General features: G+C 37.1%; 3 protein-coding genes and 2 long non-coding RNA genes across 7 annotated transcripts in view; 2 read left to right on the forward strand and 3 right to left on the reverse strand.

The window, feature by feature from the left end:
* Positions 1-2,008, forward strand: part of LOC149668269 (uncharacterized) — a 142,872-nt gene extending 140,864 nt beyond the window's left edge. Inside the window, exon 4 of the transcript XR_016368007.1 lies at positions 1,727-2,008. The gene's annotated coding sequence lies outside the window, so the exon portion shown is untranslated. The remainder of the gene's footprint in view (positions 1-1,726) is intronic.
* A 1,820-nt stretch (positions 2,009-3,828) lies between these two features.
* On the reverse strand, positions 3,829-5,677 carry LOC149668278 (uncharacterized). Of its 3 annotated transcripts, XR_016368031.1 has the most exons (3): positions 4,631-5,677; positions 4,124-4,554; positions 3,829-4,062 (listed from the first exon to the last, which is right to left on the reverse strand). It is a non-coding gene; the product is annotated as an uncharacterized LOC149668278 (long non-coding RNA). The 3 variants fall into 3 exon arrangements; XR_016368032.1 differs by having other exon boundaries at positions 3,829-4,554; positions 4,694-5,677; XR_016368030.1 differs by having other exon boundaries at positions 3,829-4,554.
* On the forward strand, positions 5,280-15,458 carry LOC149668279 (uncharacterized). The gene is made up of 3 exons (XR_016368034.1): positions 5,280-5,340; positions 15,211-15,337; positions 15,414-15,458. It is a non-coding gene; the product is annotated as an uncharacterized LOC149668279 (long non-coding RNA).
* Positions 15,459-21,348: 5,890 nt separating this feature from the next.
* Positions 21,349-22,229, reverse strand: LOC149668280 (uncharacterized). The gene is made up of 2 exons (XM_089841170.1): positions 21,870-22,229; positions 21,349-21,810 (listed from the first exon to the last, which is right to left on the reverse strand). The coding sequence occupies exons 1-2, from the start codon at positions 22,225-22,227 to the stop codon at positions 21,449-21,451; spliced, it is 720 nt and encodes a 239-aa protein (XP_089697296.1). The 5' UTR covers positions 22,228-22,229; the 3' UTR covers positions 21,349-21,448.
* A 73-nt stretch (positions 22,230-22,302) lies between these two features.
* Positions 22,303-23,684, reverse strand: LOC149668281 (uncharacterized). Its single transcript, XM_089841174.1, has 2 exons — positions 23,613-23,684; positions 22,303-22,774 (listed from the first exon to the last, which is right to left on the reverse strand). Exon 2 carries the CDS (start codon positions 22,756-22,758, stop codon positions 22,303-22,305), a length of 456 nt encoding a protein of 151 aa, XP_089697300.1. The 5' UTR covers positions 22,759-22,774; positions 23,613-23,684.
* Between the last annotated feature and the right edge of the window lie 16 nt (positions 23,685-23,700).

Raw genomic sequence — 23,700 nt, forward strand, 5'->3', positions numbered from 1 at the left:
GTGGGGGGAGCAACAGAAAATTTTAAAGCACAGTCTTACGATAAGTCTTGGAATTTGGGCCTCAAATTACAGCCTCTAATCGAATCCGTTTGGTACACATCAACGTCAACGTAAATGTTCAATGTGATTACCATTGTGGTGCAGGCACTCTTCATCTGTCCATGTCTTTCAATTACTTTACAAGCAACGAACTCATGACGCAGGAAGTCCAAGTAAATGCCTTCAGAGATTTTCTTATCAAGAAAAAGGGTCCGATAATTTGGTTTCCAAGAATGCCCTCCCAAAAATGCACGTTATGAAGGTTTAAGGTACCATCCTTAAATAGCCTCGTCAGAGAACAGTACCTTTCTAAAAATAATGGATCGGCTTCAATTAGTTCACGCAAAGGTTTTGCCGTTTTGGGTAATCCTCGTAAACATCATGTTCAATTTTCCCTGGTTTGAATACACTGGCATTTTGCTAAAAGACGAGACTAACTAATTAAATTCGGTCCTAACTGCTACGTAACGACGATTAGTTTTCACTACGGCCTTTTTTCTCGGTTCCTCAGACAACTCGGACCTTCTGCTTCAAAGTCATTCCCAAAGAAACCTTTATGTTTTCTTTATTTTGTTCATAGTTTAAGGTTAGGGGGCCGACCTTTATTACAATGGTTTCTTTTTTCGGTATTTGTGCCTTTTTAACAGGCGTATTGTTAAAATTGTAACACTACAGAAATTGTATTTCAAATGGGACCGGCAATACCGCAACGCTGAGCCGAAAAACTGGATGGTAATTGTTTGGACCTATAGGGTCAGGACATTGGAGGACCAAACATACCGTGGTGTCACGTGTCGAATGTTAAAGCGACCTTCACCACTATACATACTATGACCTGCTGCTCAAGCTGACAATCTTTGAAAACTCAACTTTGAGGAACTTCCGGTCTTTTTAGATATAAAGGGGCTTTCAGTGTCGCTAAGTAGTAGAATTACAGTAGTTGGTCTCGTTTCCTAGCAAAATGCCAACTTATTCTAACCAGGAAAAATTGGGCAGCAAGTTTATTTTGGGTGAAGGTCGCGGTAACATTCAACCATAGAGAATTTTACACATGTGTAAAATTCTCTCTGGTTCAACTAAAGGTAGTGCTTTATGCCGAACGGTCTCCACACCGACATTTGGGTGCGAGGACTTTCGTCATTTCGATAGTGCAAGATCGTGAACGTAGAAGAGACTGTATAGTCTGTAATGAGGATACAGACTTTGACATCGTAGAAAGTTTTGAAGCCAATCTCATGCTTGTAGTAGAGCGGTGGAACAAGAAGTTGCACTAAGCCATTCTACTGTTCGTGCCACTTTACAAGGGCATTACTACAGGCATAATCATATCCCCCTACATCAAGCCTTAACGGACGAGAAGTACCTAAGACGGCAATACCATTAGTCTTGCCATGCGTCATGAGTTTAGTGGTTGCAAATGTAATGCAAGACACGGACAGTCATCTGGAAGAGTGCCTCAACCACAATGGTAGACACTTCGAATATTTACGTTGAGTTGTTTACTAAACAGTTTAGAGGTTGCAATTTGAGGCCCAGGTTCTAAGACTAATCGTAGGACTGTGCTTTAAAATATTTTGTTGCATTCACGCATATTCTCCTGTATTCTTTGTGTATCTTGCCACTCGTTGTCACTTAAATACAATAAAACATGAATTCTAAACATTTATTTACACCCTGTATAATTTAGCACGACATCACCCGTTGGCAGTATTGGGGGTTGTACATAAAGGAAGCTGTTGGTCTGATCTCGACAACACTGTATATGTATACAGTGTACGAAACAAATATTTTTCTTCCATATTTCAAATACCGTCGTTTTTAAACTTTTCATAAATAAAGTACAACACAATATGCTTATATAGACATCGTCTTCAAGCTCTTCTACTCATGATGCATTTCCTCAAAAATTCTCATTGATATATGTTTAGAGTGTACACAACAAATAAAAAAATTTATTCTACATTTCAAATACTGTCATTTTTGAACTAACTTCATATATAAAGTACAACATTATATGCTTTTCGAAAACTATGTTATTGGATATGAGTTCATATAATTAACTATACTTAAGTACTTCTTTAAGCTATTAGAAATAGATCAACCCCAAATGTATGTCGGTACAAAAAACATGAAATTATTCAAATTTTAATTACATTAAGACTGAAGGGACAGATATTATAAAAAAACGTCTTGGTTTGGACCAAGGCCGAAAAAACAAACGATATGTCTGAGGTTTATCAGTTGACTGAAGTTTCAGATATTGCAATTTCTTTTTAAATTACTTTTATTCCTTTAATCCTTAATCAATATTTAATTCAATCAACTTATTTTTACTGTTAATCGATCTATTCCCTCTAAATTAATTTCAAAAATTACATATCTACGCTTTTTCAAGAATAATTCCATTTTCCGAAAACATTTTATCATGAAATTAATTATTTTGAAGGGATTTCGTGTCGATGATTACTAAGTTGGAAGCACAGTTTTAATTCTTGTTGCCTTGACAAATTTTCAAGTTTGCACCAAAAAAGTTTAAATCTGTTGTAAGTTGCTGGGAAGACTGATGTCAAGAAATTATGATAAAGAATTTATTTTGCTCAAACTAATTTATAAACTTATGTTGTCTACTTAAGACAAAGCAACAACCTCGGTCCTGTCTTGTTTCTTTTAGTAGGTAGCTCTCCTTTTATGCACTGGAAAAATATGATATCGGTGTAAATATAACCAAAGGAAAGGGTAAAGTTTACATAAAAAGAAATACTTCTCAGTTCCGATGACTTGTTATTTCCTGAGGAAATAAAATGGTTGAACACATCATACCTTACCAGAACTGCCATGGACCGATCGTACACAAATTACATAAGGAGAAACTAAAACACTGGGGCGATGCCGCCATTGGGGTCTTCTCCCTCTCGCCTAGAAGCACCGCTAGAGGCAGTGCGAGTTGACTTTCCTCCCGCCTGTAGTGAACTTTGGCACCGTCTGACGATGGCCCTTGGTGCAAGGAAGAATACCCCAATGGTCTCCTCGCCCCTGTGTGTTTTCGGAAATGGTCTCTACGCCTGATAAAATCATTCCGCGTAATACGTAACCGGTGTACAATACAAGTAACGCCAACAATGTAGTAAGGGGTGATGACGTTCCAAATCTAGATTGAGTTATGGCCAAGAAGCTTTGAAGTTCGGAGAGGGAAACTGCAGTGCAACCTTTCCTTCATAGTCGCGACAAAAAAATGTAACATTTCGATATTCGAAGTTAAATGTATAAATTCGCGTCCCCAATATATGCATCCACTATCAAATATTTACATTTTCCTTTCGAGTTATATCAAAGATCGCTTGCTCTTTTTAGACACTTCGTATAATATTTCAAATATTCAATATTCGTCACCCAACACGTACTCCCTTCAAAATAATTAATTTCATGATAAAATGTTTTCGGAAAATGGAATTATTCTTGGAAAAGCGTAGATATGTAATTTTTGAAATTAATTTAGAGGGAATAGATCGATTAACAGTAAAAATAAGTTGATTGAATTAAATATTGATTAAGGATTAAAGGAATAAAAGTAATTTAAAAAGAAATTGCAATATCTGAAACTTCAGTCAACTGATAAACCTCAGACATATCGTTTGTTTTTTCGGCCTTGGTCCAAACCAAGACGTTTTTTTATAATCAAACTGTTGTGATGCCCGTCAAAGTATAGCGAAAACCATTTTGGCAAAACAAAAGGCCCTTTGAACAGAAATTCAAAAAATACATTGGGGGAAAGAGAAAAAACTGTTATAATCAAATTTAAAAGGTATCTTCTTTATTAGCTTCGAGAATTCTATACTGAAATTTTTACAACGAATGATTAACACGGGAAATTTATATAATGCGCGTATTTTGGTTTCATTATTTAGATTTCTTGCGTGATGATAACCAGATGGTTAATTTGCGCTGACGTAACTAGGGTACTGGATTTAATTTTGAAGTGTCATGCATTTCGTGAGGAAATAAGTCGCACCCTTTTCAACCATTCTGTCATTGTTCTAATAAGTTGCGTGTTTGCTGACTAAACTGTTGATGGACTGTATCATACCTTTTTATTACCAAAATCGACTGAGAGCGCTGTTGCGTCAACTGCGCACAGGGAAGGATAGGTCAAGGTACATCTTTCATCCCCGATCAAGAACTTCTATCGTTTGCCGAAAATGGCACCGCAGTTTTTGGTACGACCTCCGTTTTTTTCGCCTTTCAACCCTAGTTTCTCAACATCTAAGGTGTCGTCGGAGTATCTCCAAACACCCTCTATTTCACTGTCGTTCATGACCAACCACGTTGAACCAGATACCTGGTTGGCCCTGACTACCCTGGATAATATTTCCAGTATCTCGGCGTTGTGTACCATGGCTAACCGAACGGGCGATTGCTTCTCCGTTCTGCAACTCCTTTCCGCGTCCGCGTACGTCACGCGTTCGGAATGCATCCAATAGCAAACTGGCCATTGTGGCAGAATACCTGCTTCGCAACCTGGTAGTATAAATTAAAAGTGTTTAGCTGTTAGGGTTAGTTGACTTACGAGGCCTAAAATAAGATTTAGGCCTACCTGGTTTTCGACAGACTATCGCCGATTCTTTGTTACATGGGTTATTAAATGCTCTGGATATACCTATGGGAAAATTGATGGCTTTCCAGTTGAATTTATCCGTGGATTGAACCCAAATGGGAGTCAACGGAGTTTGACTCTGCCCCTTTTTTTGCAAAAGATCCAAGTATAGTTGACCGTATCATTCCTGGTATAGTTTGCCAAACCGGCGTTCATCTTCTGACAAAGGTTTAGGGTCGAGGTGTTTCTCCATGTACCTCGTGTTCCTTCGGGATTGAATGGGCTTCTAACCGCTATAGTGTTGTCAAAGTTCTTTAGAGTTGACGAATCGAATACATCAATTGCCACTTGTCCCGCGACAGGTAACAGCAACGCTAATTTCTGTGAGTCTGACCTTGGTTTGGCTGCAGACGCTTCCTCGAACAAGAGAAACCTTGGTTTGAACGATCTCTAATTTTGATCCACATTTCCCTTAAGGCGCAACTAATCCTCCCATCCTTCGGAGTGAGCGAAGAAAATATAAAAGCGTATAGATTCGTCAGTCTGACACCATGTAACATTTCTTATTCGTTCTGACTGCTAGCATATTAATTACAACGCAGTCTCATTAATAACGACTCTTAGTGACAGCTAACATGTTTCTATTCGGCGTCGTACTACAAACTGCCTGGTTCGTGTTGGAACCGGCTAACAACAAATACAGAAATATGGTAATTTAAGTTATTTTACGCGGTCCTATGAGGGATCGACTAATCTGCGGAATGTCTGAACGTCTGAACTGCTGAAAATAGTAGAATTCCTACTATAAAATTCTCCCATCCTACCAAACCGTAAACTGTCTGAACCTTTTTGACTATTTTGCTGAAATGCCGAATTCTGAACAGTGAACATTGAAATTAAAGTAAGAGATCGTCTGAACCTTTTTGACTATTTTGCTGAAATGCTGAATTCTGAATGTAACGATTTTAATCTTACTTAACTAACGTATTCAATAGTTCGTCCAATTTATACTTAGCTATAGTTAAAGTACCATTAACTAACCACTAACTAATTCCTATCCTGAACTATAATACTCTTAGTTATAAGTTACAAATGGAAACTCCGGGTTGCCTCGCGTAATTTTCACTATTGGGATTAGCGAGTTATACTTTTCAGTCTAGGGAATAAATAGGCTTAGGAAACAAAATTTTGCAACTGTTACCAATGACTCTTTTTAATTATTATAATTCGTAAAGCATGCAATTAACATCAAAGTTATTCATAATAAATTTCAATTCTACCCACTACCCTTTAATACATTTAACATATTAAATCTGATATAGAATTTAAATTTAAAACAGTAATTATTCTTACGTCAACTACTTCCTCGATATTTTAATAATATTTATATTTAAAGTGAAACATACAGTACTTATCTGTTCATGGGAGCGACCCATGTTTGACCGACCAGTGGTACGAATTCATAGTTGTTTTTATTCACACGCACACACACGTTTACGCGCATCTCAATGACTCGATCGTCTTGCTTGCTTTTAGTCGAGAGATTCTCCAAACGTCTTTGACCCAACGAAGTTCTCAACAGCGAAATCCTCCATCCGTCCTCTCGGGTACTATATCGCCAACCTTTACCCTCGGACCGACATACATTTTTTTCTTGTTACTCTTCGCTTACACACTCTGGAGTTGTGCTCTCTTCGCCTCTTTTAAAAAAAAAACGTTTTTCTTTTCTTATTCTTTTTCATCTACATGTTTTTAGTCTCTCCTCGAAAATATCACGTGGTCTTAAGTTTGTACGTCACCATCACCTGGTTAGTTTATATATTTTCGTACCATGTCGTACCATATAGTAATTGTTAAGATAAGTGCTCGGGAAGTAGCTTTACATTGTTGGAAGTAGTTTCAAAAATGTCGTAAACATGTCAATCATTTTAAAGTAAAACTCACAATAGATAAATCCTTAACCATATATTTTTAACTTTAAAACTCAGAGGCATTGGCAATATAGTTGCTTTGATAAAAATAGAAAATAGGTTTTGAAAGTATGTAAAGGGGATAGCGTTTCTCAACGTGAAAAACACCTTTGTCAAGGCAACCATCAAACAATAGTAACCCTAATAATCACGAGTAAAACCCCTGCAGAAGGCAACACGCTAAAAAGGAGTAGGCCATGGAGGAACTCAGTGACGTCCAGCATCACCGATTACCATTCCTGGGTGCGACCCCTTTTTCCATAGGTTTATAACTATTTTTGGCATTACAATTCTCCCCAGATCAATGTCTCAACGTCCACGTGAGACCGCATAAAAATCAATAAAATAATTAGAAATAGAAAAATAAAGACGACGTCATAATGCTATGTACATGTGCGCTAATGTATTTACATGAATTCCTACACTCATCCAAATGGATAAGCAACCAAGAGCTAATAATAATAAGATTATTATATCTTGACAACAACCCGTTTTGTGACTGGGTCTCGAGGACGCAAAATACGACCTCCATGGTCGTGGATGGAAGGAGTATCCTTCGATGTGTCCTCTCCATCATCATTATTATCAGGCATGCAGAGATCCTCATCTTGCAATATAAAAGCCTCCCTTTCTACATATGGCTTTAATTGGGACACCCTGTAAGTTCCTTTTAAAAGTTTATGGCTACTAGGATGCTCTAGCCTATATGTGTGTGGGGAAAGTTTTTGAGTGATTCTGTATGGTCCCTCAAATTTCTTAGATAATTTAGCGGTAAAATCATCCGCCGCTCTAGACTGATAATGAGTCTTTTTAGACACCATATCACCTAAATAAAATTCAAAAGATCTATGATGCTTATCATAGTAAGCTTTTTGTTTTGCTTGAGATTTCTTGATCTCTTCCTTCGCCTTTTCCAGAGCTTTTTGTACTCGTGGAATAGCACGCAAACCATAGAACTTTTGCACTTCAGGATCAGAGAAGTGATCTGGGTTTTTGGGTGTTATTAAACTACTGGCTGTTCTAATCTCATGACCGAACATAAGTTTTGCGGTTGTGGTTCCAGTAGTTTCTTGGGTTGGCCATTGCGAATTGAGATAGATACCGGTCCCAATCCCGGTGTTCATTATTACGAATAAATGATGCAATCATGGTTCCTACCGTACGGTTATACCGTTCAACTAAACCATTACTTTGGGGTGAATACAGGGAGGTATATCTCTGTCTCACTTGTAATTTTTCGAACACCAATTTAAATAATTTTGAAATAAATTGTGACCCATTATCACTCACTACACAACTAGGCAACCCAAAACGCGAGAAAACGTCGTCAATCAAATGATTGATAATCGGTTGAGTAGTAGCACTGCGCAAGGGAAAAAGCTCTACCCATTTTGTTAAATAATCGGTTATTACTAAGATGTATTTGTATCCCCTTTTACTTCGTGGGAAGGGACCTTTCAGATCAATTGAAATTACTTCGAATGGTTCTGCTATAGCACTCGGTTTCATCAAGCCTGTTGGCAATTGCGAAGGTACTTTATAGGCTTGACAAACTGTGCATGATTTTACGTAGTTCATCACATCTAGGGTTAATCCTGGCCAAGTATATTGGCTTTTAATCCTATTTAAAGTTTTCTTAATTCCCAAGTGGCCTGCTGAGGGAATATCATGATGAATATGCAAAATACGAGCTTTTAATGACTCTGGTACTATAATGCGATAACTCTCCCATCCATTTCTTAATTTATCAATATCTTTATATAAAATTAAATCCCGAATATCACACGAAGGAGCTTCTTTTTCCACCCATTCTTTCAATTCCTTTTCCTGGGGAATTATATTATCTTCTAAATACTTGATTAGGGCGCCTAAGTATTTGTCTTGTCGCTGTGCTTCTCTTAATTGTTCAAGATCGAATTGTACTATGGGGTCAACTGGCTTAATAGCAGCAGTATATCCATCTACTGAAGGCGGTTCATAAGCGCGAGAAAGGGTGTCAGCGACCACGTTTAATTTTCCAGGAATATGATGGATACTGAAATCAAACGCTTGCAAGCGAGAAATCCACCTTGCAAATTTACCTGTTGGGTCAGGTGCAGTGTGCAACCATTTAATCGCGCTGTGATCGGTATATACCGTACATTTTGAACCGTCTACGCATGGTCTGAATTTCTCTATAGCCCATAATACACCAAGGCATTCACGTTCCGTTGTCGAATATTTCTGTTCTGCGGTACTAAGAGAACGACTAGCAAACTGAATAACATGTTCTTTCCCCTTTTTATCCTGGGAAAGGATTGCTCCTAAACCCGTATTCGACGCGTCAGTGTGAATGACAAAAGGTAAACTATAATCGGGTGGTGTTAGAATTGGCGCTTTTGTCAGGTGACTTTTAAGAGTTGTAAAGGCTTCCTTCTGGGCATCTTTCCACTGCCAGGGCTGATCTTTGTGTAAAAGTAAATTTAAAGGGCTAGCTATAGTAGCAAAATTTTTAATAAATTTTCGGTAATAGCTTGCCATTCCCATAAATCGACGTAATTGTCTGACTGTACGGGGTGTTGGGAAATTTGATATAGTAGCAGTTTTGTCGGGGTCGACGCTTATACCTATTTCATTAACAATATGTCCTAAAATTCGACATTCTTTCTGGCAGAATTGTGTCTTGGATGCTTTTATTGTAAGTCCGGCCTTTGCTAAGCGACAAAAGACTTCTTCTAACGTTGTCATATGGGAAGCAAAATCAGCTGATGCGATAACAATGTCATCTAAATATGCACAGACTCCATTGTGTATTAAGTCACCAAACAAATTATTCACCATCCTCTGGAAGGTGGCGGGAGCATTGGTTAAACCGAACATAAGAACTTTCGGTTTAAACAATCCTCTGTGAGTTATTAGTGCTGCTTTATCTTGATCGTTTGGGTGTAAAGGCACTTGCCAATAACCACTTTTAATATCTAGTGTGGTGATATATTTTGGAGCATTTATACTATCTAGAATATCATCTATCCTTGGGAGAGGATAAACATCTTTGCGAGTTATTGCGTTTAATTTTCGATAGTCTATAACTAATCTGGATGAACGATCTTTATTTTCTACAAGAAATGAAGGACTAGCCCATGGACCTTCGGATGGTTCAATGATATCCTGTTCAATCATATCATTTATTATCGCATCAATTTGAGCACGTTTTGCTGGGGAAAATCTATATGGAGCAACCGCAATAGGATGATGGTTTCCAGTGTCAATATAATGTTCGACTCTGGTCGTACGACCGGGAACAGTAGAAAAAATATAATCATATTCAGAAACCAAGGAAGTTAAAACCTGTTTTTCATTTAACTCAAGGGAGACCTTTTCCAGGGCCTGCTTAATTCCATCATGATCAATATGACGGTTTGATCGACTTCTGTCTATAGAGGCATGACAAATGGAGTTCACACTAGCACCAGTTTTCTCTTTACTAAAACTAACCATGCTAGTCTCATCCTCTGGCCAACAGAAGTACCCTTTCCCATAATTGACACTCATTCCTGTCAAAGATATTATATCATGACCCAATATACATTCATACATTAAGTTTGGTACATATGAAACTTCTGATGTTATATTTTTCCCTGGTAACCCAATTGGTAAGGAAACTGTTCCTTCTATTGACACTAAAGACCCATCCGGTTGCATTAAAGCTGAACATTTATTGTTTGTTTGATATCCCTGTTTTTCTATTAAACTTTTTAAATTGCTATTTAGAATTGTATGAGTAGAACCAGGATCTAATAGAGCCAAACACGGAAGAGATCCTAAATATATTTTTAAAAAATCCTGCTTAGTTATATTATGTTGATTATTATTAATTATTTCTGCCCTTTCACTTTCCGTGTTAGATCCCTTTTGTTCTAAGAATGCTGAGCGGGCGGATTGGCACCTCCCGTCCCGCTCCCTTCCCCGTTTCCCGAATTTGAATTCTTCTTTTTAAGGGGACAAAACTTAGCTTTGTGTCCTTTCTGGGCACATTTAAAACATCTCATGTTACTCATAGATTTCCCTTCTTGAGGTTTACTATTTTGAATTTGTCTATGAGGACAATCTGGAGCCATGTGACCCGGTTTTTCACACAGAAAACAACGAGGATTGAAAATAGTACTCTTTTCATTACCTAATTTACTGGTAGATGATACTATGTTATGTGGTTTAGATTTTAAGGCATATTTTTCTATTTGCATCGCATCATCTAAAAAATCACGAACGGTTAAGTATGTTTTTGTCGCGAGATGAATTTTTAACTCATTGCGTAAATTGCGAAAGAGTAGGCGAACTTGTTCTCTGGCTTCTAAAGGGGTATTTAACTGCCCAAATAATTTTTGGATCACTGTGGCATATTCACTAACAGTTTCCTGTGGTTTTTGTACTCTCTCAGCTATTTTATCTTTTAAGTATTCATCATTTGAAGCCCTTTCAAATGCGCTTTTCATTCTTATTTCAAAATCATCCCATGATAAAAACGGCGATTCCGTTTGATACCAACTCCACGCGGGGCCAGACAGCATTGAAGGTACAAATCTTTGGACAAATATATCCTCCGATATATTATTCATTAACAGCATTTGTTTTGCTCGTCTCAAAAATTCTTTTGGACCTGGGTCCACTGGATTTCCTTCAAAAGTGGGAGTGGCCAAGGGAGAAGAAAATTGAAATACTGAGGGAAATTGGGGTAGCGCACTAGCACCAGGGGTTACAGTGGGGTGAGGCAGTGAAATAGTGGGTCCTGCACTGCTAAAGGAGGGTACGGATGGTAAAGAGGGTAGTGTTGTAGGAACGGTTTGGGGAACACTAATTACCGTGGACTGTTGACCACTCATTGCTGCCTGTTGTTGCGCAATCAAAACCTGCATATCATGCTGTGTTCTAGCTAAGTGATCCAATCTGTCTAAAATTGTTGTTAAAGTGTTTCCACTTATGACCACATTACCAGTTCCCGGTTGAACACTACTTTGCGCACTTGTGCTGGGAGCTTGCGTTGAAGTTATTTGTAAGGGGGGTGTAGGGTTAGGTGTAGTCTGAACTTGGGGTGGAAGTGCAACATTAACAGGGCCCCCTGTGTCTATAGTACTATTAACAGGCGTTGTTACTGTTACTGATCTAGTGGGAGAACCACTACGAGAACCTGGTAAACTTCTTACTAATCTAGGCATTGTTACGACAGGGACAGTTGGTGGACATAAACGGCGAACTAAACGGAGTTCGTACCTTTCTTCTCTACTTCTCTTTAATGCAGAACTTAATTCAGCGCTAAAACGAGTGTAAGGATTCATAGGACATTGCAAAAACAAAACTCATATTCACTATTGATAACAGGTAGATAGCATCACCATCGTCAATGAGTAATAAACTTCGATCTTTCTATGCTTAATTAAGTAATTAGCCAATCAAAACAGATCTATCCCGGACGGACCCCCATTTTTGTAACGATTTTAATCTTACTTAACTAACGTATTCAATAGTTCGTCCAATTTATACTTAGCTATAGTTAAAGTACCATTAACTAACCACTAACTAATTCCTATCCTGAACCATAATACTCTTAGTTATAAGTTACAAATGGAAACTCCGGGTTGCCTCGCGTAATTTTCACTATTGGGATTAGCGAGTTATACTTTTCAGTCTAGGGAATAAATAGGCTTAGGAAACAAAATTTTGCAACTGTTACCAATGACTCTTTTTAATTATTATAATTCGTAAAGCATGCAATTAACATCAAAGTTATTCATAATAAATTTCAATTCTACCCACTACCCTTTAATACATTTAACATATTAAATCTGATATAGAATTTAAATTTAAAACAGTAATTATTCTTACGTCAACTACTTCCTCGATATTTTAATAATATTTATATTTAAAGTGAAACATACAGTACTTATCTGTTCATGGGAGCGACCCATGTTTGACCGACCAGTGGTACGAATTCATAGTTGTTTTTATTCACACGCACACACACGTTTACGCGCATCTCAATGACTCGATCGTCTTGCTTGCTTTTAGTCGAGAGATTCTCCAAACGTCTTTGACCCAACGAAGTTCTCAACAGCGAAATCCTCCATCCGTCCTCTCGGGTACTATATCGCCAACCTTTACCCTCGGACCGACATACATTTTTTTCTTGTTACTCTTCGCTTACACACTCTGGAGTTGTGCTCTCTTCGCCTCTTTTAAAAAAAAACGTTTTTCTTTTCTTATTCTTTTTCATCTACATGTTTTTAGTCTCTCCTCGAAAATATCACGTGGTCTTAAGTTTGTACGTCACCATCACCTGGTTAGTTTATATGTTTTCGTACCATGTCGTACCATATAGTAATTGTTAAGATAAGTGCTCGGGAAGTAGCTTTACATTGTTGGAAGTAGTTTCAAAAATGTCGTAAACATGTCAATCATTTTAAAGTAAAACTCACAATAGATAAATCCTTAACCATATATTTTTAACTTTAAAACTCAGAGGCATTGGCAATATAGTTGCTTTGATAAAAATAGAAAATAGGTTTTGAAAGTATGTAAAGGGGATAGCGTTTCTCAACGTGAAAAACACCTTTGTCAAGGCAACCATCAAATATGGGGAGAGTGTCCATTATAACCATAACAATAGTAACCCTAATAATCACGAGTAAAACCCCTGCAGAAGGCAACACGCTAAAAAGGAGTAGGCCATGGAGGAACTCAGTGACGTCCAGCATCACCGATTACCATTCCTGGGTGCGACCCCTTTTTCCATAGGTTTTTAATTATTTTTGGCATTACATGAACCGTGAACTTTCAAATTAATGTAAGATAGAGACCGTCTGAACTTTTTTGACTAATTTTCTTAAATGCTGAATTCTGAACAGTGAATTTTGAAAATGAAGTAGAATGGAGACCGTCTGAACTTTTTTGACTATTTTGCTAAAATGCTGAATTCTGAACCGAAATTAATGTAAGATAGGGACCGTCTGAACCTTTTGATAATTTTGCTGAAATTCTGAATTCTGAACCGTGAATTTTGAAAATGAAGTAGAATGGAGACCGTCTGAATTTTTTTGACTATTTTGCTGAAATGCTGAATTCTGAACCATGAATTTTGAAAATGAAGTAGAATGGTGACCGTCTGAACTTTTTTTGACTATTTTGCTGAAATGCCGAATTCTGAACCGAAATTAATTTAAGATAGAGACCGTCTCGGACTTTTTTTGACTATTTTGCTGAATTGCCGAATTCTGAACCGAAATTAATGTAAGATAGAGACCGTCAGAATTTTTTTGACTATTTTGCTGAAATGTTGAATTGATAATATGCCGGGGGGTGGGCAACTAAATTAACTTCAAGGACTGTTGACAGAAGTATAGCTATGGTATTTTTAGGACATACAGAATTTACCAAAACCATTCATTTTTGGTAAAGTAATCTGAGAAATTTCCAAATTATTGTGAGAAGAAAATTTTATAAATTCCAAAAATAAGGAAAAGGAGAATATAAGCGGGAAGTTGCGAAAATTACATTAGCGATATTTTAGTTTCTAAAAAAAGCATTAATTCGATATTTTGGGAAAAAGGCACTAATTGGTTTTTAATTAACTAGTTTTTCTCAACTAAAATTTGCCTTTTCCAAAATTTTTATACTCAAATAAAATGAGACCTTTTCTGAAATTTTTATACTCAAATAAAATGAGACCTTTTCTGAAATTTTTCTCAATTAAAATCAACCTTTTTCAGAATTTAGATGCTTATTTCATTTAGAACACAAATGAAATGGGACCTTTTCCTAATTTTTTCTCAATTAAAATCCACCTTTTCAAATATTATTAGCATAAATTTCATAATTTTTGTAGATTCTGCTTTTATTAGTGAGATCTAGAATTCAGCATTTCAGCAAAATAGTCAAAAAAGTTCAGACGGTCTCTATCTTACATTAATTTCGGTTCAGAATTCGGAATTTCAGCATTTCAGCAAAATAGTCAAAAAAAATTCAGACGGTCTCCATTCTACTTCATTTTCAAAATTCACGGTTCAGAATTCAGCATTTCAGCAAAATAGTCAAAAAAGTTCAGACGGTCTCTATTTTACATTAATTTCAAAGTTCACGGTTCAGAATTCAGCATTTCAGCAAAATAGTCAAAAAAGTTCAGACGGCCTCTATCTTACATTAATTTCGGTTCAGAATTCAGCATTTCAGCAAAATATTCAAAAAAAGTTCAGACGGTCTCTATCTTACATTAATTTCGGTTCAGAATTCAGCATTTCAGCAAAATAGTCAAAAAAGTTCAGACGGTCTCTATCTTACATTAATTTCAAAGTTCACGGTTCAGAATTCAGCATTTCAGCAAAATAGTCAAAAAGGTTCAGACGATCTCTTACTTTAATTTTAATGTTCACTGTTCAGAATTCGGCATTTCAGCTAAATAGTCAAAAAGGATCAGACAGTTTACGGTTTGGTAGGATGGAAGAATTTTATAGTAGAAATTCTACTATTTTCAGCAGTTCAGACGTTCAGACATTCCGCAGATTAGTCGATCCCGTGCTAGGACTATTATTATTATTTATTACTAATCAACAACAAAAATTACATTACTTTATGAAATTTTAGGTAAAAGATTGATGCAAAATTGCAGAAGTTTATAGCAATTATCATAAGTTCGTACGATATGTTCCATAAGTTTGTCACTGGTTACTGAGAGATTGACATGAAGTGACGTAGGTAAAGCGTAGGAGTTGTAAGTCTCTAGCATTTCGTAGTAGTATAGGTAGTGTCATACTTATGTAACATATGTTATAAACTTATGCAATTAGATGATCACTGTGCCTTTTAATAACGTGGTAAAACGAGATACATTCTTCGGGTGTGGTCATTTAAGCATCTTTAAGCATTTGGAGAAGAGGTTAGAGAGTCTCTCCGTCTCTGCAAGAAAGACGAGTAAAGCCAGAGCGTGTCCGATGGTCAAGATGGCGAACGCGCCTTGCAGGTCCACTATGACCAAGTGTCTTGTCCCACTCTTTTCCTGGAGGTGGTCTGTGTCAAACATGCCCTTAATCCTTTCCCACTCAATCGTGTCCTTACGGAACTTTTCCAGGATACCACAATCCTGCAGACGAAGAACTCTGAATCGCAAACATTAAGTTTTCTATTTAATATAATTGTTGGCTTTTTAAAACCGTAGTAGAGAACGCCGGTGGTCGCTTGTTTCCGCAGAGTTTCATTTTTCACACCTTAAAAGCCTATAGCCCGTTTCCGCACAGTTTGCAAAACATTTTAAAAACCTTAAACTTATGATGCTGGCCCATTGGACCGAAAATAGCCAAAATGTGAGTTTTTATGATTATAAAATTTTCGATGCTATTTAACGATAGATTAATTTTTAATGCAGATTTAACAAATGGAATCAAAAGTAAATAGATATCAAAAAGTTATTAGCTTTAAGTCAATCATACCTTCCCGCCTGCATGCTATGTAAAATTAGTATCGAGTATCACGTGGCTTGCTTGTAACCAATAGGATGTTCGCATGACGTCATAGAAGCGACAAGAGATATTGGAAAGCAGTACAAATTACTGAGCATCATGGGAGTAAATTTAGGGCAATATCATTGGTAGCCGCGCTTACGTGATGGAAAATGGCGCCGTAGTAGTGCGGGTAATAGCTGAATTATGGTAAATTATATTAAAATACTAGTCTAAAACTGTAATTAGTTTCATAATGCCGCGTAAAAAACGATTTTAGTTTCGCCTTCGGTATCGACCCAGTGCAATTTTTATCTGAAACCTACGAATAATACCTCATACTCTTGCATCATGTTTCAAACAAAATTTTTCAAACGTCCTTGGCTCTCCCAACATTGTAGTATTGTTTTACGTTGATCTTTTTGTTTCACGAATTCGTCATAATCATATTCCTTATCCATTTTTCTTATTACTATTTTATCACATTCATAGGCAATCACATGTAGTCTTCACAGATTTTGTACTAGGCCTAGGCTATACTGTTACAGTCTCACAGCAGACAGCTGATTGAAATTACCTTTAGAACGCATGCGCGTCGATTAAACCTTCAACAACCCGCACTACTTTGTCTGAGCGGCGCGACACTAGATACGATAGGTACATGTCAAGTGGTTCGCTAGGTGCTACGCCATTTGTGCGCTGCCGCGGAATAGGAGCGGGAATCTCAACTTTCATAACGCGCCCAGAGATATTAACTTCTTGTTTATAATCTATTTACTTCTGCCCTTATAACACCCTTTCCGAAGAAAAAGGAGTAATTCCAGATAGATTTTACACCTTTATTAACTAAGCTTTTTTTCGTAGATAATGGTCACCTTTAAAATACCAATATAACACCGTTTTTGTTATTCATGTGAAAATGTTAGGTGTTATATAGGTGTTTTTAAAAAGTACACCATTTTCACTCCAAAGAAACACTCAATTTTTTTTGTGTGTTGAAACAGTTTAACTGCCGTTCTTCTCTGATTCGTGGCCATAGTTCCCTAATTTTATCCTCCAAACAGTAATTGCATGCCATTTTAAAACTTAATGACAAATCCAGGTCACTTTGATTCTCTAGCAATAACCTGGCCATCTTGGGTCGATTCAATGGTCCTTCAACCGTCCAACTCAAATTGTCGAGATGGTGCTCCAAGCTGGTGTCGTTGACGTCGTCGTTAATTTCGTTAAGCCACTTAATTATTTCATGTCCTTTAGAACGCATGCGCGTCGATTAAACCTTCAACAACTCGCACTACTTTGTCTGAGCGGCGCGACACTAGATACGATAGGTACATGTCAAGTGGTTCGCTAGGTGCTACGCCATTTGTGCGCTGCCGCGGAATAGGAGCGGGAATCTCAACTTTCATAACGCGCCCATGCCGGGGAGATATTAACTTCTTGTTTATAATCTATTTACTTCTGATGGAATTAAAAATGCTCCTTTTACTTCTTTTTAGTCACATCGTTTGATGTACATCTAACGATGGGGGTATTAGTTGGACTTGGTCTGAAGAAGAAGTATCGTTCGTCTTTCTAAAGGGAGAGTGAAAAGAGGCATTTTTGATTTTCAAAGGGTGTCGATTATGATTTCTCTATAACAATGCATTACGAATGCACTATGCACATATGAATGAACGCACTTAGAGTGAATAGGGATAAATTGTGTTTAGGTGATATTTTTAATTGACTGGTGATTTTAAAGGTGGAAAGGCTGATGATTTATCTATAACAGTACAATGCGGATGCAGTGTAAAATATTAATGAACAAACAGTAATATATGTATATCTTTTATGAACACCACAATTTGTCATATTGCCTTACCGTAAATGAGAGATTTCATTCTCTCTTTAAAATTTGTCACACTTTAAGCCATGAATATTCTAAGAATCCGAACAACTTTCTATAGAATAAAAAGTTCGGGGTTTACACAAAGAAAGAACTCAAGTTGGGTGTTTTACCGAATTCTCTCTCTTTCAAATGCTTCCGGGCATAAGTCCATGTTATAAATCTAAAAGAGTCTATGTCGTAAACTCATCGAGTGGATAATCAATATAACTATCTGTTTTTTAGCCACATCGTTTGATGTACAAAAAGTCATTGCCAATTTTAAAAGGGATTGGGATTATTTAGTGGTTCCAAGCAATCATTTTAGCACTGTTAAAAGCAACGCGTCGAGGGGCTATTCACTAATAAAGAATTTCTTGAATTGGTGATTTTTATTGATACTTTTAAATAAGATAGGGATTTATTGATGATTTAAAATGGATGGCGATTAAGGGTAACTAATACCTATTCCAAAGATAGAATGTTCTCGATAGATGGAGCCTTACAAACGATGGGGCTCTAATTTGGCCGGGGCCATCTTGTTTTTAACAAAAACACACTTGGTTTAATGGTTACTTACGTCTATCAATACACTTTTTTACATCGATAGTGATATTGCAATGGTCGAATCACAAGTTTGCATGCCCCTATTGTAGCATAACCTAACCTAACCAAAATATAACCGAACCTAACCTAACCCTAACCGAATCAAACCTAATCAACAAGAAAATAAAAATGTTTTATTTGCAAACTGTGTGGAAATGGGTTATGGTAAAAAATGGTGAACTAAATTTGCAATGTAAAAACTGTGCGCGAATGGGCCATATAATGTGTGCGGAGTTGGACATCCTTGAGAACGCGAATCAATTTGCAAGCTGACAGCGTGCGAGTTTATCCTCGCTGTAGCAAATTCTTAGGTTCATTAATTAAAAGTGCCTTTGAAAACAATGTGAAAGGGGAAAGATCAAAATTAGTTAGATATTGGTTTGAAATGACAGATATTTTAAAATTAAAATTAGTTTGAAATTTCATGGAGAATACTTGTGAAATTGCCTACAGCCTACTACACGTATTTGAAACTCATGCCGTGCACTCGAGCTAAAAAACTAGCGGATATTTTAAGTCCTGAAGTTTAAAAGCTATGTTACATAGAGACCTAGGTTTGCGCGTGCTGACAACCGATGTTGTAACAGAGTATTTACAGAATAAGCTGTCGTCCGAGATAGGGAGTTGCATATCCTGTAGCGTGAGAACAAATTTCCTCACGCGCATTCTTTATCCTTGGTAAAACTACATCACAGTGGTAATGTTTTGAAAGATCTATCAAATTTTGCTGATTTTTGCAGTTTAGGTCTAACCCTCTCAGGTTATTTTTCGCCTTTCATTAACTACGGGCTCTTGATCGCTTTCGGATGGATGAAACGTGCGGGACCAAGAAATATTTTGGATTTCAATGCCATTTTTAAATTCAGGATTTTAGCATGCATATGGTGTATTTTTAGAATAAAAAATTAAAATAACATTGCGCATTAATTAAGCAAAGTGGATGTATTTTTGAAGAGCTTACACCATATTGAGGGGAACTCGAAGCGGAGAGCCTTTTGGCACTTTGAAGATTGAAAAGTATTACTTCATTATTAACCAATCACAGCTCTAAAAGGGAAGTGTTCATGTGTTTCACCATCAATTGACAACAGGAACTGATCACTTCATTCAAGCAGAAGTTAATGACTTTTTTCCAAGGAAAATGTAAGACTCGCGAAGTTCATATTCGAAACCTTCAAGCTCTATTCATTAGTACCTATTAACTTGGTGAGATTAGCTCACCAGCAGTGTGGAAATAACTAAACGGCTAAGCGTGGTTCGTAATTTCGGTTAAAAATAGAGACGATCCGAGAAAAACTGTTTCAACAGATCATCCCAAATATTTTGATAAAAGGAGGTGGTACGAAAGGGGGATGGTAAGTGAGATGGACCACGGCCCACTCGATCACGCGCTCACGGACGGATGCTAATCGAGCTAGAAGTCCGTTCAAAGAATTCGATTACCATGTATAAGTGCGACTCTTACTTGAAGTTAATTTCTGATTCCTTTGAATTCAAATGAACCCAAAATTAAGGGACTCTTTCAAAATGGATCGTTTTCTTTGGAAAAATAATTTGCCATGTCAAAATGAGAGATTCAGTGCTAAGAGTAAGAGTATCTTCGTATCTACTGGTCCAAACGCCTTGAAACTCTACTACAATCTCCCATCGTGGGATTCTTAGGAGAATTATATAGGCTCAATTTAAATATGTGAAAAGCAGTTTTTTTAACGCTTATATATAATCCCCCACTTAAACAATGTAATTCACCACTAGATTTTACTACCACTAAAATAATGTTATCTCCCGGTTGTCATAGCAACCACTTAAAAAAATTAATTAGCCCTTAACGTGGGCATTCACCAAAAAAATTAATTCACCATTAATAATTAAAAAAACATTTCTAGTTTTTATCAGAAGTAAATAGATTATAAACAAGAAGTTAATATCTCCCCGTCATGGGCGCGTTATGAAAGTTGAGATTCCCGCTCCTATTCCGCGGCAGCGCACAAATGGCGTAGCACCTAGCGAACCACTTGACATGTACCTATCGTATCTAGTGTCGCGCCGCTCAGACAAAGTAGTGCGGGTTGTTGAAGGTTTAATCGACGCGCATGCGTTCTAAAGGTAATTTCAATCAGCTGTCTGCTGTGAGACTGTAACAGTATAGCCTAGGCCTAGTACAAAATCTGTGAAGACTTCATGTGATTGCCTATGAATGTGATAAAATAGTAATATGAAAAATGGATAAGGAATATGATTATGACGAATTCGTGAAACAAAAAGATCAACGTAAAACAATACTACAATGTTGGGAGAGCCAAGGACGTTTGAAAACTTTTGTTTGCAACATGATGCAAGAGTATGAGGTATTATTCGTAGGTTTCAGATAAAAATTGCACTGGGTCGATACCGAAGGCGAAACTAAAATCGTTTTTTACGCGGCATTATGAAACTAATTACAGTTTTAGACTAGTATTTTAATATAATTTACCATAATTCAGCTATTACCCGCACTACTACGGCGCCATTTTCCATCACGTAAGCGCGGCTACCAATGATATTGCCCTAAATTTACTCCCATGATGCTCAGTAATTTGTACTGCTTTCCAATATCTCTTGTCGCTTCTATGACGTCATGCGAACATCCTATTGGTTACAAGCAAGCCACGTGATACTCGATACTAATTTTACATAGCATGCAGGCGGGAAGGTATGATTGACTTAAAGCTATTAACTTTTTGATATCTATTTACTTTTGTTTTTATTCAAAATAATCACACCACTTTACTGGCGAATAAGGGCTTTCTTCGTTCTTTCAGGCCGGCCTCTTTTACGTTTTTGGCCAATTGGTACTTGCTTAGCAGTGTCAGGAAAGATACAAAGTTTTCGCATTACAGAAAGTCCGTAGATATACTTTTACACGCAAAATTCTTTAAAAAAAAAAGCACAAGTACACGATGAATGTTCCCATGCAGGTCAACAAATTTAACTTGATAAGATAAATATTCAAATAATTTTCCTTAAACGCATCGAAGCTACGGAATCGTCTTGAGCGTAATTTAACAACTTCTGCTGTCACAGAAGCTCGATGACTTGCAGCGACATAACAATCAATTGTGTCAGTTCCTTCGTCTTCAAACACCACGGGAGCCGTACGAACCCACTGATACGCTCTGGTCATTATGTGCAAGTTATACGTAGGCATTGTTTTGAAGATTTTAGCGTTAATATTTGATGGGTCTCGGTCAGTTGACCAGGACTTCACAATCATCATCATATTTCCCAGGAACGTGCCTGTAAAAAGATAATCGATTTATCATGCATTAAAAATAACCCATAACTTAACTATGTACCTAATGGCAATCTTTGTAGAATTGTAGATTCTACACCCTTTTTCAAAGATTGAAAGCAGAATTGAAAGTCCTCAGTTCTTTCGTGACTAGAAAGCATTATAGCTATTGGATGAAAATGCTTATCTTTGTCTGGAATTCCAACAACCAGAACTGAAAAGCCTTCCCAGTTCAATTTGTATGTCGCATCAGCTTGCAAGGATTTTGATAATGGATCTAAACTCAGCAATCTTCGAGTTGAAGCAAAAACATGGAAGTAATTGTTATCATAATCAGTTTCATCAACATTGGACTTGTATTGCACCACATAAGGTTCGTCAGTTCCGCTTGGAAGCAGGCTTTTGGCTTCACACCATTTCATTAATTGGCTTAAATAAATAACTGGAATACCATTCTTTCTTTTTTCGTAACTTAAAAAGCTAATTTTCTGACTTTTTTATGGAATAATATCTCCTTTCTCTGCAAGTGCACGAAGAATTGCATTTGGTTTAGTTACACCAACATTCACAAGTGAAAGAATTTCTTTCTTCAACTCTTTCTCTAAACCACTTTTGTCAGATTTTGCATTGAGATGAGTAGATTCGGACTCATAAAAGTCAAATTTACAATCGATATTACTTGGAATTACCAATTTAGATTTAGCAGGACACGGTTCACCATGATTCTTGCAGTAGTAGTACACTGTCACTGAACTGATGCAATTGTTCGTGTGATGTTTCGCCCAGTCGGCAGACACATGGGCATCAGCATCGGCTCTTGCAGTGAAAGTTTTAACTATCCGCCATTTTGCACACTTTCGTTTTGCTTTTACGGTTTTTGTAGTACTATCTTCCTGCACCGATTCTTCTTCTGATTCAGAGACATATCGAAGCTTCGTCAGTTGCGAAGACATTTCGATTATGAGTTGGCTGTTGGCATTAGAAAATGCGATGAGAATTAGGTTAAAGGTAGATTTTATATTTTTTAAAGTCTTATTCCATTTTTTAGTGATTGAGCAAATTAAGGGCGAATTATTTTTTTAAGTGGTTGTTATGACAACCGGGAGATTAAATTCTATTGGTGGTTTCAAAATCTAGTGGTTATTTACATTGTTTTAGTGGCCATTTAAATCATACGCTTTTTTTAACAGGGATGAGTGCCATAGAAAGCCTTAGTCTTATACTTTCCAGGATAAGAGTGATCAACTCACGCGTCAAAGAGTGCTATAAAAGGTACTATTTCCAATTTCATCTTTACATGACAGCTTCAATTTAACTACGACGTATTACCAGAAGGAGATAATAGAAGAAGGATGACACTCTGTATCCTCTTAATACTTTAGTTATTCTTCCCAGGCTTACCCATTTTGTTTGATCTCCCGCTCATCAAACTTCAGATGGGCATCGCGCATCGTGCTAGGGTGAATTCTATAATTGTTTGGTAATAAATCCCAGCAATTACCCACAAATCTTGATTGTCATGACGTGGGACATAAATCCACAAGCGCATGCGTCTTGCCAAATAGCTAAACGCTAATAGAGTAATAATAATTTATCGCGTATGTGATTCGGTTTAGTAACCTAAGCTTGCTCCAAATGCTCTGCTGTTGGGAAGAATGAAGTTACACTTACACCGCTTTGTGGTGCCCTTCTCTCGAAGAGAAGTATTATATACTTCTGGTAATACTAGATCTCCGGGATAGACAATAATAATTTTCTGAAAATTGAAAGTAAAGTTACACGAAGACTACTGCGTATGTTTGCTTACCAGCGTGTCCCAAGAAAGTGTTAAACGAGTTGGTCACTAAGAAAGTGAAAATTATGTTCTCCCAACCGAGCGACTGACCCTCGCATGT

This window comes from Phalangium opilio, unplaced genomic scaffold (assembly GCF_054372755.1).
Source record: "Phalangium opilio isolate 3A_F unplaced genomic scaffold, DU_Popi_V2 ptg000056l_1, whole genome shotgun sequence".
Taxonomy (NCBI): Eukaryota; Metazoa; Arthropoda; class Arachnida; order Opiliones; family Phalangiidae; genus Phalangium; species Phalangium opilio.